The sequence below is a fragment of the Spea bombifrons genome, chromosome 7, assembly GCF_027358695.1.
Source record: "Spea bombifrons isolate aSpeBom1 chromosome 7, aSpeBom1.2.pri, whole genome shotgun sequence".
Taxonomy (NCBI): Eukaryota; Metazoa; Chordata; class Amphibia; order Anura; family Pelobatidae; genus Spea; species Spea bombifrons.
Window position 1 is genome coordinate 3,017,278 of NC_071093.1, and position 16,509 is coordinate 3,033,786.

At 43.6% G+C, this 16,509-nt stretch overlaps 2 protein-coding genes across 2 annotated transcripts; both read right to left on the bottom strand.

Annotated features, from left to right (window-relative positions):
- Positions 1 to 484: 484 nt before the first annotated feature.
- Positions 485 to 6,783, bottom strand: LOC128501584 (sterol 26-hydroxylase, mitochondrial-like). The gene is made up of 9 exons (XM_053471125.1): positions 6,451 to 6,783; positions 4,154 to 4,344; positions 3,704 to 3,903; positions 3,256 to 3,453; positions 3,004 to 3,167; positions 2,700 to 2,866; positions 2,185 to 2,266; positions 1,442 to 1,642; positions 485 to 999 (listed from the first exon to the last, which is right to left on the bottom strand). The coding sequence occupies exons 1-9, from the start codon at positions 6,751 to 6,753 to the stop codon at positions 862 to 864; spliced, it is 1,644 nt and encodes a 547-aa protein (XP_053327100.1). The 5' UTR covers positions 6,754 to 6,783; the 3' UTR covers positions 485 to 861.
- Positions 6,784 to 9,676: 2,893 nt separating this feature from the next.
- On the bottom strand, positions 9,677 to 16,299 carry LOC128501616 (sterol 26-hydroxylase, mitochondrial-like). Its single transcript, XM_053471166.1, has 9 exons — positions 16,007 to 16,299; positions 13,838 to 14,028; positions 13,159 to 13,358; positions 12,843 to 13,040; positions 12,178 to 12,341; positions 11,617 to 11,783; positions 10,678 to 10,759; positions 10,068 to 10,268; positions 9,677 to 9,851 (listed from the first exon to the last, which is right to left on the bottom strand). The coding sequence occupies exons 1-9, from the start codon at positions 16,244 to 16,246 to the stop codon at positions 9,723 to 9,725; spliced, it is 1,572 nt and encodes a 523-aa protein (XP_053327141.1). The 5' UTR covers positions 16,247 to 16,299; the 3' UTR covers positions 9,677 to 9,722.
- Between the last annotated feature and the right edge of the window lie 210 nt (positions 16,300 to 16,509).

The following is a 16,509-nucleotide window of genomic DNA, read 5'->3' on the forward strand; positions in this document are numbered from 1 at the left end:
GAACAATCGCTATACTCACAGCCGGCCAACTCCAACGCTGGGCTTCCAAGGCCTGTGCGAACAACTATCCCATTGCTCTCAGTAATGTGTATTCATTGGTTGAGCTGCATGTGGGCACCGGGGTGTCCCTTTAATTCAGGGGAGCGCTAGGGCAGGTGCGGTGGGAGCTTATGTGTATGAATGAGTAAGTGTATAGTGTTAGAGTGAGTGTGTGTGGTGCTCCACCTAGTGGCAGGCTTTGGTGTTTACAGCTCTTCATGTACATCGATTATGTTACTTTTATAACCGTTCTCGTTCCCCTTGTAGTCTGAATTAGGCCTCCATTTCGTCATATGACACGAGAAGAGCATGATCATAGATGGACATTCCTTGTTGCCATAGCAGCATAACATTTTTTATCGGCTACCAAAAATATCTAGCATTACCTTCAATAGATGACATCACTAACTCAGGAGAACAAAAATAATCGAGAAGAGAGTTTTGTGTAAATATCATTCAATTTTATTGCAAATAATCCGATTTATTAACTCTTATATTCACAGCAAAAATAATAACTTCTATCAGAATTTCTTTATACATTAAAACCAGTGTGTGTGTAAACATAATGTGAATAGGGGTCTAAATAGGTTGTGAGTGATGTAATCGACACTCTGCGCATGCACACGCTGTGAGGTCATGGCCACGAAGCGCTCACATGCCCTAGGTCCTAGATTTTGAGTCTCACGTTGATAAAGCTGGCACATACTAGGTTACTAGGTTACGAGGAGCTACGTATGAGTGGGTCCTGGGGGCCGAACATTGAATATTTTGTCTGTGTGCAAAGATCTGCGTTTCTGTGATGAGCGGGGTGGGGAGCGGCGATCAGACAGACCGGGGGGACAGCGGCTTCCTCTCCACAAATCGCAGGTTTATGAGTTTGTGAGGAGTCAAGACGAGCCGGGCCACGATTTTAATCTCCCCGCCTTGCGGTTCTGGTTTAAGTAAATACTTCTTCATCAGCTGGAGGTCAAAGAAAAAAACAATTAAACACAAAAACCAAAACAACGCAGACTATTACCAGACCTGGCCAAAAATACAGAGGCAAACCAAGTAAAACTGGGAATAGATCTCTCTCCCCCCTACAACAAGTGGTTTGCTCCATGTGGGCTTCCTGTCAGCAGCATGAGCAGGGAGTGCTTCCCCTGACAGGGAGTTTGTCTCTCTCACAGACTCTATAGGGGCTGTCTATACATAAGGGCAATATAGTGAGTGAGGACAGTATACTCTGCTCTGATTGCCGCTATTACTAGGACGATGGTTATCATTCCTTATTCTATTCATAGAGGCAAAGTGGTATTTCTAAATGCCCCCCTATCTTTATTGTTGAGAGCAACTTTTTTATGCGATTTCCAGTTTCTTACATCACCCCCCTGTGATAATGAAACTCACGGCCCGCACTTACCCGCGCTATCAGCAGGTGCATTTCCAGCTCCGCGATCCGCCGCCCAGCGCAGGCACGAACGCCGTGCCCAAAGGGGATGGAGCTGTAAGGGTTATTCTTTACCCTCTGTTCTCGAAACCAGCGCTGGGGAATGAACTTGTTTGGCTCGGGGAAATTGGCCTCCTCGCGAGATATGAGGTAATGGCTCAGAGCGAAGAGGGTCTGCAGAGAGAAGCCGGGAGATCGCAATGGGTGAGTTTGTGACATAATAATTCGATTCAACCCTACCTATTTCTAAATACGTCGAGAATCCTGAAGTATTAACCCTTCCGTGAAGACTTGCCAAATGTGTTGCCCAAATGGCTCTAATACCGGTCCTCATTGAAACCTTGACTTGTCATCATTTAAATTAATTCGGTCACCTGCATTCAAGCAGGGATATCAACCAACACATACCAGGAGCAAAAGCACCGACTCGGATGCTCATATGCGATTATAGTGGAGCGGAATAGGAAGGAGTCAGATCCAGACCATGTGACCCGGTCCCTAGCTCTCTATTGGAAAACTGATAAAACCAGAATTTAAGGTTTCATTTCTTTGTCATCCTCCAAATGGTTGAGAACAGGTGTAGGTTTTCCGATAACAGAGTCTAATTATTTTTGGCTTCCAAACAACACCCCATTAATGCATCAAACTTGCCCATTGACCCTCAATGTCGGCTGACCGTTCTTGTGCTGAAGGCAGGGATGATATTTGCGACTTACATCTTTCGGGAAGGAATAATCTCCGATTATAATAGGTTTCTCAACAACAATTCTGGAGTTGGTTGGTACGGCGGGATACATCCTAAAACACGGGAGGAGAACGAGTTTATCACAGTTGGAAATATTGAACACCGCCAGGAGACAACCAACAGCTCTTATAACACTTAATTCCTGGTGATGGGTAGACTCTGTCAATGTACGGCGCATGTGAGAATGCAGCAACCCTTATACTATTCCAAAGGTCGTTATACCCAGACACAGACCTCGTTAGTCTTGGCAAACAGATGAGAAGATCCAACCCCATCGTCGGATGCGTAAAACGTTCAAGCGCCCATAAATAATAAAGAACCCGGTGGCGTGGCAGGAGGACCAGCTCTGGTTGGCACCCAAGCCCTTCTGGCAAGCCGAGCCAAGTCATGGTTTGGCCCCAACGCAACACGACCAGCTCTGTTATATCGTCTGTATTAGAACGTCCTACAGATGGACGCTGCGCTCAATGAGAGAACCGGATTTACCGCAACGTTTCTTTGATCACAGCCTTCAGCAGGGGCATTTTGGAGATGTCCTCGGCGGTGGGTATCGCATCTCCGGGAGCGACCCTTTCCACCTCCTCATACAGCGCGTCCTGAATATCGAGGTTACGCGACAGTTCATACAGGGCCCAGGATAAAGTGTTGGAGGTCTGTGGACAAAGGAGGACAAAATGTCGCACTTCATTTTAATGTTCTTATCTTTATCGGCCGTTATTCTTCTAGATACGACCTGCTTTTTGAGGAAATAAAAGAGAAATAAATAAAAAGAAGCTTCTGTTTTACAAACCGTGTCAATGCCGGCCAAAAGAAGTTCCACCACGCTGCCGTAGACCTCTTTATCTGTTAGCTGGCCGTTGGACAGCAAGTACGTCAGATACTCTCCTTGCACCTCCTCGCCCTTATCCAAACGTTCCTGGATCTTCTCCATCTTTTGGTCAACGAGCTTCTTCCCTAAAAAGTACATTTTGACCACTAAACAAGAGATGTTTTTTTTAAAAAGAAATAATCACCGAGGTTATTTCACAGTGAAAGCACTCACCAAAGTAAAAGATTTTGTCCCAGCTGCCGATATAGCGTTTCCAGTAGGGCAATATATTGTTGGTCCATTGCGGCAAAATATGCACATAGACGGAATTCTTCAACATGGAACCAATAGAATCGATGAATTCCTGAGTCTCGGCGGGGATCTGCCTCTCCAAACAACCGATCCGCGTCTCAAAAAGTATGTGTGAAATACCTAAAAAAATATACAAAAAAGGGGCAAAATGTACTGGAATGAATGGCGGAGGTAAATACGCAGCCCTTCCAGCCACCTGGCCATTGGGAACGTGTCCGACGGGCCGTGGGGCCAGTCTAGGCTTGTTAAGAAGTCTTGGCTTCTTTGGGCGGAGCTTAATAATACATCATGATACATTATGATACATTGTATACGTTGTTATTCATGGCTATACGTTGTTATTCATGGCTATACATTGTTACATTATTACCTTCGAAAGAATATCTATACAGGGCGTTTGCTACATTATTCACCATATCCCCAGACGGTGAGTCTTTTCTCATTTCGTCCAGCTGCGCCAGGAAGTCCGTCACCACCTCGTTAGTCGTCTCGGCGTAGTGAACCACCTCAGCTGGGCGCAGCATCTTCTTGTTCAGCACGGAGCGCAGCGAGCGCCAACGCTGGCCCTCCCTGAAAGAAGAATTCACTGTCCATAAAGCAGTGCTTTCCACCTAAAGAAACCCTCGTGGGAAGAAACCCCTGGCCCCCAAGCTGTTTGATGTATACGCCACGCGACAAGTAGTGACATCATGATCAACGCAATGTTTTTTACAAAGTGACGTTGGTGATGCGACGTGACTGTTATTGTTGGAGCTACACAAGACACAAACGGCAGGACCGCGTAGTCATCCCTACTCCAGCCCGGACGCTACGTACTCACTCTGTAAACGGACCGTTGGCGTAATCCCTCAGCCGCCGGTGGACTTTCCATAACTCCATGTCGCTCCTTACCGGATATTTCCCCTCCTGCCGCAGGACGCTCTCCAGCAGATCCACGTCACCAATATGTACAATCTTATAATGTCCCAGAGAGGTTTTCCATATAGGTCCATACTTCTTCTTGAAAATAAACTGAAACGCACCGGTAGAACAATAAACGGAACGCGAGGGACTTCTCAGTAACACAATATCTTAAAGCGAACGCATCGCTAAAAATGACAACGGGCAGGGGGGAACATTTTCCGTTTTCCCTGCGGATGGTGGCAGCAAATGTCAGTTGGAGGGACCCCTGTAATAAGGGGGGAATATATAGAAACAATATAAGACATAGGACTTATTCTTGACAGTAAAAGGGTTAATGTTAACCGTGTATCTGTTCTCAAGCTGCGTCTCCTTACCCTTATATCTCCGGAGCAGAGGTCGGCCAGCCGCTGAGCCCCAGATCTCTTGGACTTTTTGCCCCCTCTCCTATCCCACGATGATAATACGATAACACCGGAGTCTTATCTTTACACAACGATTATAGAGCTCAAGGTTAGCGAGCATTAATGTACATTACAGGTGTAACGCGGGACAATATGGGGTCTCCGCGCCCCCCGGCTATCTGAATCATCTCAGATATCAGAATAAACTGAAGTCCTTTAACCTATTGTATTTATTTATTGTATTAATACTTCCTTCCCAATTAATTCCTGATTAAATATTTGAATGCGTCGCTACATCTTTTTATTTATTATTCCATGTTTTAATTATTCTTCCATCTTTGAGGTGGCTTGGAGGTCTGGTGATTAAATGTCCCATTCCATCAATCCAAGGTTGGTGGGTGATCAGCGAGGTCGCAGCTAGAAGGGAGGCGCCAAACTGATCATGGGTGTGCGGGGATATGGCTGAGAGTGATGTGTGCGGCTAATATTTGTGTTGTGATTATTGGAGTGTGTGTGGCTGAGAGTGATGTGTGCGGCTAAGATGCGTGTTGTGATTATTGGAGTGTGTGTGGCTGAGAGTGGTGTGTGCGGCTAATATGTGTGTTGTGATTATTGGAGTGTGTGTGGCTGAGAGTGGTGTGTGTGGCTAAGATGTGTGTTGTGAATATTGGAGTGTGTGTGGCTGAGAGTGGTGTGTGTGGCTAATATGTGCGTTGTGATTATTGGAGTGTGTGTGGCTGAGAGTGATGTGTGCGGCTAATGTGTGTGTTGTGAATATTGGAGTGTGTGTGGCTGAGAGTGATGTGTGCGGCTAATATGTGCGTTGTGATTATTGGAGTGTGTGTGGCTGAGAGTGATGTGTGCGGCTAAGATGCGTGTTGTGATTATTGGAGTGTGTGTGGCTGAGAGTGATGTGTGCGGCTAATATGTGCGTTGTGAATATTGGAGTGTGTGTGGCTGAGAGTGATGTGTGCGGCTAAGATGCGTGTTGTGATTATTGGAGTGTGTGTGGCTGAGAGTGGTGTGTGTGGTCATTATGTGCGTTGTGATTATTGGAGTGTGTGTGGCTGAGAGTGGTGTGTGTGGCTAAGATGTGTGTTGTGAATATTGGAGTGTGTGTGGCTGAGAGTGGTGTGTGTGGCTAATATGTGTGTTGTGATTATTGGAGTGTGTGTGGCTGAGAGTGGTCGGTATGGATGGAAGGAGTCCAAAAAGGGAATTCTCTCCCAGAAATGATATTGAATTTCAGTTTTCTATTGCGCTGCTTTGATGGAAAGATCTTAGGGCATCCGACTTCTAATATTACTTTCTAATAAATAAACAAGTGTTTATATACATATATATTTACACACTGACTGGATCCTTTTCATTAGAACTACTGTGGGTAGCGAAGCGTCCATTCTTGTGGATTCCCTGCCAGATTTGTATTTTGGTTGAGGGCATTTAATGCAGTTTAATGTAAATTATAATAAACTGTATTTCTTATAATATATAAACATAAATATTTTGCTCTCTCTCTTATTAGATTAGGGGAGGGCTTAATAAAAAAGGCACACCCATCTATGGGGCTAATAAGACACCAGTGACCCTAGGCATATTCCCTCAATACATAATGAGACTGTTGTGTGCTCCTCAGGCCCTAGGGGACCTTTGATATATTGAGGGAACTGAGCATGCATTGTGACAGCCCCAAAACAGGGTGACCTGGTAGCTTTCGGGAACCCTGATCCCCCGCAGGATAAAACTTGTATTGCATTTTGCCAATCCCCCCTCCCCCAACCCAAGTCTCTGGAATCAGATGAGTTAAACTTACTTGCAGCTCATGGGAGTACAGCAGGTATCCTCTCAGGAACACCCAGTACATGTTGGTGAGCAGAGACGGTCCAGGGAGATCCTGAAAGCTCCTCATCCTCTTCTCTCCTTGGACCACCCCAGCTGCAGCCCCTGTGATTGTCCTCCCCTGGGTCACAGCCCCCCTGCATGCCTGCAGCAGCAAGAAGCCCCTTCCCCTGCTCAGAGGGGACAGGCAGCTCAGGGATGCAGGGGTTAACATGGCAGGAGAGGGGCTGTTTAAGGCCAGCCTCAGGGTGCTAAGGGCAGACAGGAGCCTGGCCATGGTTATGGGAGGCAAGCGTTGGTTGTTCTGTCTGTTATACAATAAATACAGCGACAATGCAAGCAACTCCTACTTGTAGAGTCCCTGCTATGCCACACATGTCACACACATGTCACACACATGTCACACACATGTCACACCTCCCACAGGGACTGTACCAGACACACAGTATCCATCCCGCAATAAACTCCTCCATATGATCCATGGACCTGGTATCTCTATCGGTCCTATAGATAAACAGCCTTGGAGGTTACTGGAAGTCAATCGTCTCGCTCTTTCAACCAGAATCACCTCGGAAAAAAACATAATACAAAAATAAAAGTGAGTAAAGAGATCAGGACGTGGAGCATCAAACACCCCAAAATCATTCATCAGAGACTGTTTAATCTACTGACAATATATTTCATGTTTTATTAGCTCATTTTGTTTAAAGTTATATTTTTGTGTGTATTGTATAATAAAGAGGAACAGAGATGATGACCCAGTTGTTTTTTATTTTTATCTAGGTACAGATAAAGCGCCGTGCTAGTAACAGATGTAATAAAAGTATCTTGTTTTGTGTTCTGTATCTTTAAATATATGATGATGTCATTCATTACTATTTGGCAATTGTTACAATGTATCAAATAAACAGAAACAGAGAATACTGGTTCTATTTTGTTTTTCACTACCGTATTATAGCAAAATAGCAGTTAATGTGTAAAAAATATACGACTGGACCAAAAGCAAACTGCGTAACTGTTCACTTTACCATGTGACTACTGCTACTTACTCTAACCAATCAGAATAAAGACAAATCACTGTTTCTATACACATTATCGGGGCTTTTAGGGCTGTAGAACCCTGCGATCCCCTCATACCCAGCAAACATTCTGACCTGCTAGAAAAGAGGGGCATCAGGGGAGGGGAGAGGGACTGTCCCTCTTAGAAAAAGACACTTGGGAGGTATGTACAGTTTCTTTTGTATACTGATGCCGTTGAAAAGTGTCATTATATTACACCTGTCACCTGAAAAAGTATGTACAAAGCACCTTAAAATAAAGCCGGAACGTGCGCTGCTCCAACGCAGGGTTTAATAAACAGTAAATATCCACAGTTTAGACGACAGGTTCCCTTTAAATACAAAGTTACTGCATATTTACTTTGCAAACTAATGTTATTATTCTCCGTACAAAGTGCAATTTTTTCCTCGTAACCAAGGCGAGGTTGTTATGGGCCAATAGTCCCTGCCCTAGAAAATAGAGCAAATGGCATTAAAGTTCAAAAACATTGATTGTGAGAGGAGATCGGAGCCCAGCAGCTTATTATGTAGAACTTTTTAGGTAGATAGTGGGCAAAGTGCTGGGCAGATGGTCAGCCGGGATTGGAACATCTGCTCAGTGCGCATTAGAGGATGACCGCCATGGAGGCAAGCGCTGGTAAATGGCTCGGGTCATAGACAGCGGCAACTTATCATCCATGAATGATACAACTCTTAGGAGAAACAAACCGATACATGCCCCCCAAGACTGCTTCCCGCCTTCAAGACTTTACCCAAAGTGCATCGTAAAATTCCTAATCAATAACAGCCAATAAATTAAAGTATTCACTATCTGTCACAGATACCGTTCACCGGCTCAAGGCTACGTTTGACCTTTTTTGTGTTTCATACAGAAGACAGACTCTGCTGTAGAAACTGTAACCAGAAACTTGCCCTGGGTACTTGACTTTACCAAGCAACACTTCCTGCAGTGCCACCCCAAACAGCTTATGAGTGCCACCTTAGCCCTCAAAAAGCTTGTCTGTCCCACCTTTGTCCCCAAACAGCTTGTCTGTGCCACATGGGTCCCCAAACATCTTCTCAGTGCCCCCCAAACAGCTTGCCTGTGCCATCTTTGCCATCAAACAGCTTGTCAGTGCCCTAGAACTGCCTGCCCGCACAGTCTCTCTGTGCTCCGTGGATGTGTTGTCGCTTCACTCTTCGTGCCACTAGTTGTTGGTTACCCACACCAGGCAGCTTTCAAGGAACGGACAAGTGGGACAAGTGGTCCATGATTTTTACGATCCTTTAGAAGTTTTAACCTTTAACGCATACATGAAAAATACTAAACAAATCGATATTTTGAAGGTGCTGTTCTGCCTGAACATTACACTTCTATAGCTTCACAAATGTATGTTTGGAAATATCATTCCTATAGTTCCTAAAAGCCCCAAATACACATTGAAATAATTCTACAGGCAGGTGAATGATCGTCATGTGACACCAAGGCAGCGGCTTCCTGTGAAGGCTGAAAAACCAGAAATGGGTATTTTATTTGTGTGATTACATTTTCCACCAGAATTGCTACACTTTTCTTTTTGTGAAATTTGGTCCACGTTTTCCTAAATCTTCAATCCAATTACCACGACAAATGAATATTGTTTACACTTTTTTTATTATTGTTTATTATTTCTTTAATTGCTTATTTTTTATTGTTTTATTATGTGTATGTATTGCACTGTATACAGTGTGTATGGCATAGATAACAATTCAAAGAGAGTTACTGTTTTCATCAAAAATATTAGGAAATTGATAGTTACGTTAACATGGAGAGATTTATATCCTTTCCGTAAAAAACTAAATATACAATATTGTAAGGGCTCATTATCAAAAACCCATGTCTTCCACCAAAGGATCAGATATATATACTTATATATATACATATATATATATATATATATATATATATATATATATATGTGTGTATATAGCTATATATATATATAAGTGTGTATATAGCTATATATATATATAAGTGTGTATATAGCTATATATATATATATATATATATATATGTATATCTATAAACTGTTGTATCTACAGAATTAAAGTAGTGCTTTGGCTTTCAGAAGATGAGTTTTTTCTGACGATTGTGATGTATCCCAGCGTTTCCGACGTAAGCAGTTCGGCAGGAAGAAAATAAATATTTTTATTCGTTGTCAGATGTAGTCTAGACACTGCTAGGCTTTCTCTCCAAGAACTGTAAGTTAATCGGCTTGCTAGGGGTTAAAACAATGCGTGCAATGGATTTGATGTCACCCCCTTTAGGGTCTCGTCTGACCTCAAACGTCCTGATTATCTGAAGAATCAAACAGGAACGAGAAGGGTTAATAGTGTTTAGGTTTAACAAAAAATGTAGCAAAATGTTGTTAAATTTGAACATTTTTTTAAAAAACATTTTTTTTAAAAAAACTTTTAGTTATAAATAATTTTCCTCATTTAATAAACATATTAAAGCTAATAATATTTCCAATTTAAAATATCTGATTAAATTCATTGGACGTTTAGAACTTACTCGAGATAAAGCCAGATGCATCTCCAGCTCAGCAATCCGCCGGCCCACGCATGCGCGCACCCCGTAGCCGAAGGGAATGGAGCTGAACGGATGGTGTTTCATCCCTCCGTCTCGCAGCCACCGCTGGGGCAGATACGAATCGGGTTCGGGGAAATTTGCCTCATCTCTGGCTATTGCGTAATGAGCCAACACAAAAAGAGACTGCGAGCAAAGAAATACATTGTAATCATGCCCTTTACTCATTAATTAATATCAATTAATAATTAATATCTGAAGGATAGCATCACAGTCCCATCGCTGTCTGTGAACGAAGCATGAAAGCTTTTTAAAAGTGATTTTATACATTTAAAGGATTTTGCGTAAAACGAGAAAAAGGGCTCGGCTTAAAATTTACATGGAAAAAAGGATTATCACATCTGAAATCTGAAAACCTTTTCTCCTTTAATTTCATTCCCGTTTAGCCACCTAATAGATTGTAAGATCACGAGAACGATGCCCTCCTCTGCACCAATGTGTCTTTACGTAACAATGTAAAATACTGTTCTTCTGTGACAGCGCTACGGAATCTGCAGGCGCCATATGATCAATGTAAGGTTATTAGTCACCTGACCTTTTTAGGAAACAGATAATCCCCAATCACCACTTCCTTCTCGCTCGCAAGCCTGGCGTTGGTTGGCACCACAGGATAAAGCCTATCGGGAAAGAGAATTATTTAGAACGTGATAGAACCTCATCGTGAAGATAAAAGCGTCTCTGCAGCCATGTCGACGTGGGTCGGATCGGCTATTAAATGGGAAAAAAAATAGCATTAAAGTAGCGCCGGCCGGCGGCATCAACACCCAGCGGCCGTATGCGATGGCTGCCTAGTGATGGGAGCAGCGTGAGGGGTGAAAGCTCCGCCCCCTCGCACTCACCTTTCACCCCTCACGCTGCTCCCGTCACTATGCGGCCATCAGATTGCTGGAAAGTGAATCTAAACGGCCGCTGGGTGCTGATGCTGCCGGCCGGCGCTACTTTAATACTTTTTTTTATTTATTTTTAATATGGCGAGCCGATCCGGCGTATTAAATAAATAAAAAAAAGGATTAAAGGAGCGCCGGCCGGTGGCATCAGCACCCAGCGGCCGTTTAGATCGGTTTTCCAGCAGTCTGATGGCCGCATAGTGATGGGAGCAGCGTGAGGGGTGAAAGGTGAGTGTGAGGGGGCGGAGCCACTTCCCTTGACTCGCCCCCCAGGCCTTAGGCTGCCAGCCCTCCCCTGTCCACTTTCACCTTAATATCTGAGGATTACCTGGGCACAGGAACCCACCCCATTCCAAAAACTGGAATGGGTCCAAGATGAGGACTTTCACAGGCTTCTGCTGATTGGACGATTCTGTTGCTTGATACATTTATAAAGCCAATTTTCCCAGTTGTCCCCATTCAGAAAATATAACCAGGTTCAGCACTGACCCCATTTCACCCCGTTTAGTCTTACAGATCTTTTAGCTTTGTGCCCGACACCTTAAACCAGCTATGGTCACGATATTGCCCCTGACCCCCTGACCTACCGCAAAGTCTCCTTAATGACGGCCCTTAGCAGGGGCATGTTGGTGATGTCCTCAGCTGTTGGGTTGCGATCCATGGGAACTGCGTTAATGACTTCTTCGTACAGGGTCTGCTGAAGCTCTGGATCCCGTGCCAAGTGATACAACGCCCAGGACAAAGTGTTGGAAGTCTGAAAAAAGTGTGATAAAATACAAAAAAAAATAAAAAAAAATATATATATATATATATAAAAATCATACAAAACCCAACTATCCATGAACAAGTTGTAGGTCTCGATACCACCTTGTCATAATGGGGTCTGTTCCTTGACTCCCCTGTTAGTAAACTGGGTCTTAGTCAAAAATGATAACTTTTATTGGTCCAACATGAAAAAATATGTAAAAAAAACCCAAGACTTTGAGAAACCATGAAAAAGAGTTGCATTAAGGACCTCTTCAGGTCGAATGGCCCGCCAATGTTGCCAATGTTTTGTTTGTGGCAGCGTTCCTTGAAATGTCTTGCCCTCTTACGCTAACCCTTTACCGCGTTACAAAGTATCAGAGACATACGCGTTACCGCCTTACCGTGTCCACCCCGGCTAGGAGCAGCTCACACACGCTGCCGTACACCTCATCGCTGGTGAGTTTGCCGCTGGAAAGCAGGTAGGTCAGATACTCTCCTTCTATCTCTTCCCCCTTCTCAAGCCTGGACTGTATCTCACCCATCTTCTTGTCTACTAACTTTCTTCCTGAAGTGGAACGATCAAGCAGTGAGTTATTATTTTCTAAACACACATATTATATTTATAGAAGAAATATTACACGGAACCGCCATCCCGCTGGGTACTGGATGAGGGGTATGGGGTACCAAGCTTGTCTTCATTATATTTAAGCTCAAAAGGAGATATTAATAGGCGTTGTACGCCCCCCCCCATTATAATTAAGCCACATCCTATTACTTGGATTATCTGGATGCCAAATGGCTAGAGGTCCAAGGGCCAATCTGGTATAAGAACGCGTGCCGGAAGAAGTACAATTTATATCACCATTGGCATCACGTCAGGTCAAACAAGCAGGACTGGCCATGGGAATGGCTCATTCTTAGAGCCAATACTTGAAAATAGGTAGGGCTTGGAAGAAAGCAGGTGAAGAACATCGTTCTTCTTAAGCCCCTAGAAGGTGTTCTAGACATGGAGTCACACGTGAAGGTTGAAGGACAGTAAGGAGAAGGCGACACAATCGGCACTCACCGAACTCAAAAATGTTATCCCAGCCTTCGATGTACCGTTTCCAGTACGGCAGAAGTTTCCACGACCACCTCGGGGTATACGTGACAAACACGGAATTCCGGAACATCAAGCTGATGGAGTCGATGAACTTCTGGGTCTCGGGGGGGATCTGTTCGTCCAGGCACCCAATTCGGGTCTCGAATACTACGTACGCCACCCCTAGGAGCGAAGAACAAACACGCGCGAGCCGATCGGTCAACCAGACAATGGGCGTGAATGCGATTTTTCTTGGGTTGGCCCCCAGGGGTAATTATTATTTTTCGGGGTTTTTGGTTACCTTCGAAAGCGAACCTGTACATTTCGTTGGCGATGTCGTTCACCATGTCACCGGAAGGACTCTCCCTGCGTCTCGCCTGCAGACGCTCCACAAAATCCGTCACGATGTCATTGATGCTCCCGGCGTAGCTCATCGCTTCCGCCGGCTTTAACATCCTCTTGTTCAGAACAGTACGGAGCGTGTGCCACTTATGCCCAATCCTGGGGAGGAAAAATATTTCTGGGATTCTACTCTTCTAAGTAAATCCTATCAGATTTCTGAGCTAAAGGGGCTTTTGAGTAGAATAATTAATAATTATTGCTGTCGATATGAAGACTTAACTTGCGCCAAACCTTTTAATGTTACCATTACATAAGGGGTAACATTATTCAAACACTGCGGGGGGGGGGCAGAATAGACATCCTCTCCTCGTTTTCTGATGTTCGTATGAAATAACGAATTAAGCAAAATTTGTAAAACATTTAAATGTGTACGAATCCGAATGCACAAGTCTAGCTGACACAAAAGAGGACGGCAGCATTATGGGGAGGAATAACTGTATGGCACTGAGTAATCGACAACACTGTATCACTGCTAATATATTGTGGACCACGCTGCGCATGACTTTGTACACAATCCACTCCAGCGTGATAACATGGGGGAAAAAAGGGGTTAACAGTTCCAGGTGCCTTTAACTTACTCTGTAAATGGTCCGTAAGGAAGATTCCTGCTGTCCCGGTGAAGCCTCCAGATATCGATCTCCGTTCTCATGGGGTATTTGCCCTCTTGCCTCAGCATGGCCTGCAGGATCTCGGGGTCGGCTATGTTCACCATTTTAAACGGCCCAAGAGCTGTTTTGTAGAGCGGTCCGTAGCGCTTCTTGTATATTAACTGATAGAAGAAGATACCGTGTTACTTTAAACCCGTCAAGCACTGAGCCTTATATATATATATATATATAGAGAGAGAGAGAGAGAGAGAGAGAGAGTATATATATATATATATATATATATATGTTTAGTGTAGTTGCTTTAACAACCATCTCCAAACACATGCAGTTTCACAATAAACACCAAACATATTCTATATATTTCACACTTTAAATTCTTCATTCTTATAAATGTCTCAATGAATAAATTAAGTTACATTTTCTTTTATTTATAGAGATCCCGAAGCGCTGTAACAAACTACCAGCTAAAGTGGACAAAATCAGCAGTAAGATTGACACGTGATAAAGCAGACTTCAGAGGGCCTTGCGCTGCTGAGCTTACAATCTATTCGTAGGCTGAAGGGGATATTTGGATAAATCATCTTGTTAGATTGTGAGCCGGGTCCTCCTCGTCTGTTGTTTCTGTAAGTCGTATGGTTATGTTATACACTACTTTATATGTCCTGTCTACCCTTTGTACAGCGCTACGGAATATGATGGTGCTATGTTAACCAATAAATAATAACTAAGCCCTGATCCTAAGTAACACCTCCGAAAAAAATGTATCCTTCTTTGGGTATTCAGAATGTTGGCAAAACTCAGGAATTATCTTAACTCTTAACATGCTGGTTTATGTAAACTCTTGCAACATTAGATATTTAAAACTTTAAGGAGGGGGCTCTGGAATCGTCGGGGGTTAAAATAAGAACGCTGTCCATAGGAAACCCGCATGTTCTAAGAAGCTATAATGCCTTCGATGCTGTGGAGGGTGTGCCGGTGCAGGAATTTCCTGATGTTTGCTGCATGAGCAGAAGGTTAGACAGATAACAGTCTATGAGACAGGTCACTGACTCTATGAGGTAGGATTAGCCGTAGTCACGTGTCTATTAGAAAGGTGGGCACCTAAGAGTTATTGCAGGGTCCGGTATGTCATAGAATATATGCTAAGCCAGATTTAAATGATGTCTTTAACTCCCTCTAGATTGTAAGCTCCTTTGAGCCGGGCCCTCCTCACCTGTTGTTTCTGTAAGTCAAATTCTTATGTTATATACTACTTGTTATGTGCTGTCTACCCATTGTACAGCGCTACGGAATTTGTTGGCTCTATATAAAACAATAAATAATATTAATACAGTTCATATTAAGGGACACCTCAGAGTCACAGGGAGCCACCTTAACAATGCATATGAAAGTACATTGTAAATACTTTATTGTTGTATTATATATTTATTGTAGTATTGTCCCAAGTTTCCCACCACTGATTGGCTGCAGACAATTAACGGCAGAAAAGAGCTCCCATTGAAATAAACGGGAGCACTTTGCGCATGCGCACACGGGGAGCTCATTAGCCCGCCGTCTGGAGCACTCGCTGATTCCGAGCTGGAATGGAGATGTCTTCCGTGGGGGCTTTTGTTGGCTGCAACTCCCACCATCCTCAGTCAATCAAACTATGGCTACATATGTCCAATCAGAAGCAAGCCAAAGAATACACACATTCTTTCTGAGATACAAAATACAGTTTGCCAGGAATATCATACCAATGCTTAATATAGAACTACATTTTCAGGAGAAAAAGGTGAATGTATTTATTTGTGTTTGTATCCTGTCACGATTTTATTTGTAAACATTGTGGTGAGAGATAATCCACCAGTGCCATGTAGCAGCATTCTCAATATATATATCTTCTTTTTTGAGTTGAATGTCCTTCTTTTGAACCAAATGTTTAAATAGAGAGCAATAATATAGAAATCAACAAAAATCTTTTTCTAATAAGTTTTAACATTTTGCAAGTCTGATTAGTGAGCAGAAAAGAGACTAATGAGCCATCAGATATATAATAATTGTATTTCTATATGTATGTAAATCAGCTGTAATGTTAGCAGTGTGAGTGCGATGTCTGCATCATGAAACAGCAGCAGGACTTGTAACAAAGTTTCTTACTTGTAACTGGTGACTGTGCAGAATGTATCCTCTCACGAAGTACCAGTACATGTTGGTGAGAAGGGAAGGTCCAGGGAGATCTTCAAAGGTCTTCATCTTCTTCTCTCCTTGGACCTCCTCAGCTGCTGCCCCTGTGATTGTCCTCCCCTGGGTCACAGCCCCCCTGCATGCCTGCAGCAGCCAGAAGCCCCTTCCCCTGCCCAGAGGGGGCAAGCAGCTCCTAGATGCAGGAGTCAACATGGCTGAGGCCAGCAGTGTTTTGTTTTAGTCTATAAAAAAGACAAGGAACTGGAACCTCCTCCTGCTTACTGGGGGGGAATAAGCTGCTCCTGGACCCAGGGCAGGATGGGCTGATCTAAACTAACAGACAAAGTCCAGCAGTCTCTGAACACATTTTGCAATAAATGTTATATTTACTCAGTCAGCTCATCCAATGCACCTAGAATGAAATTAACACTTTTTCAGTAGTTTTGCAAAGTGAAAATAAAGTGTGGGGAATGCAT

Excerpts from the sequence above, each read along its gene's own strand:
- LOC128501584 (XM_053471125.1), bottom strand. The coding sequence starts at position 6,753 with ATGGCCAGGCTCCTGTCTGCCCTTAGCACCCTGAGGCTGGCCTTAAAC. Across the intron at positions 3,904-4,153 it reads GCCAACGGTCCGTTTACAGA|GGAGGGCCAGCGTTGGCGCT; the intron begins GTGAGTACGTAG and ends TTCTTCTTTCAG. Across the intron at positions 1,000-1,441 it reads TGCACCTGCTGATAGCGCGG|CTGATGAAGAAGTATTTACT; the intron begins GTAAGTGCGGGC and ends TTTGACCTCCAG.
- LOC128501616 (XM_053471166.1), bottom strand. The coding sequence starts at position 16,246 with ATGTTGACTCCTGCATCTAGGAGCTGCTTGCCCCCTCTGGGCAGGGGA. Across the intron at positions 13,041-13,158 it reads GTACAGGTTCGCTTTCGAAG|GGGTGGCGTACGTAGTATTC; the intron begins GTAACCAAAAAC and ends CTTCGCTCCTAG. Across the intron at positions 11,784-12,177 it reads TCCTAGCCGGGGTGGACACG|ACTTCCAACACTTTGTCCTG; the intron begins GTAAGGCGGTAA and ends CACTTTTTTCAG.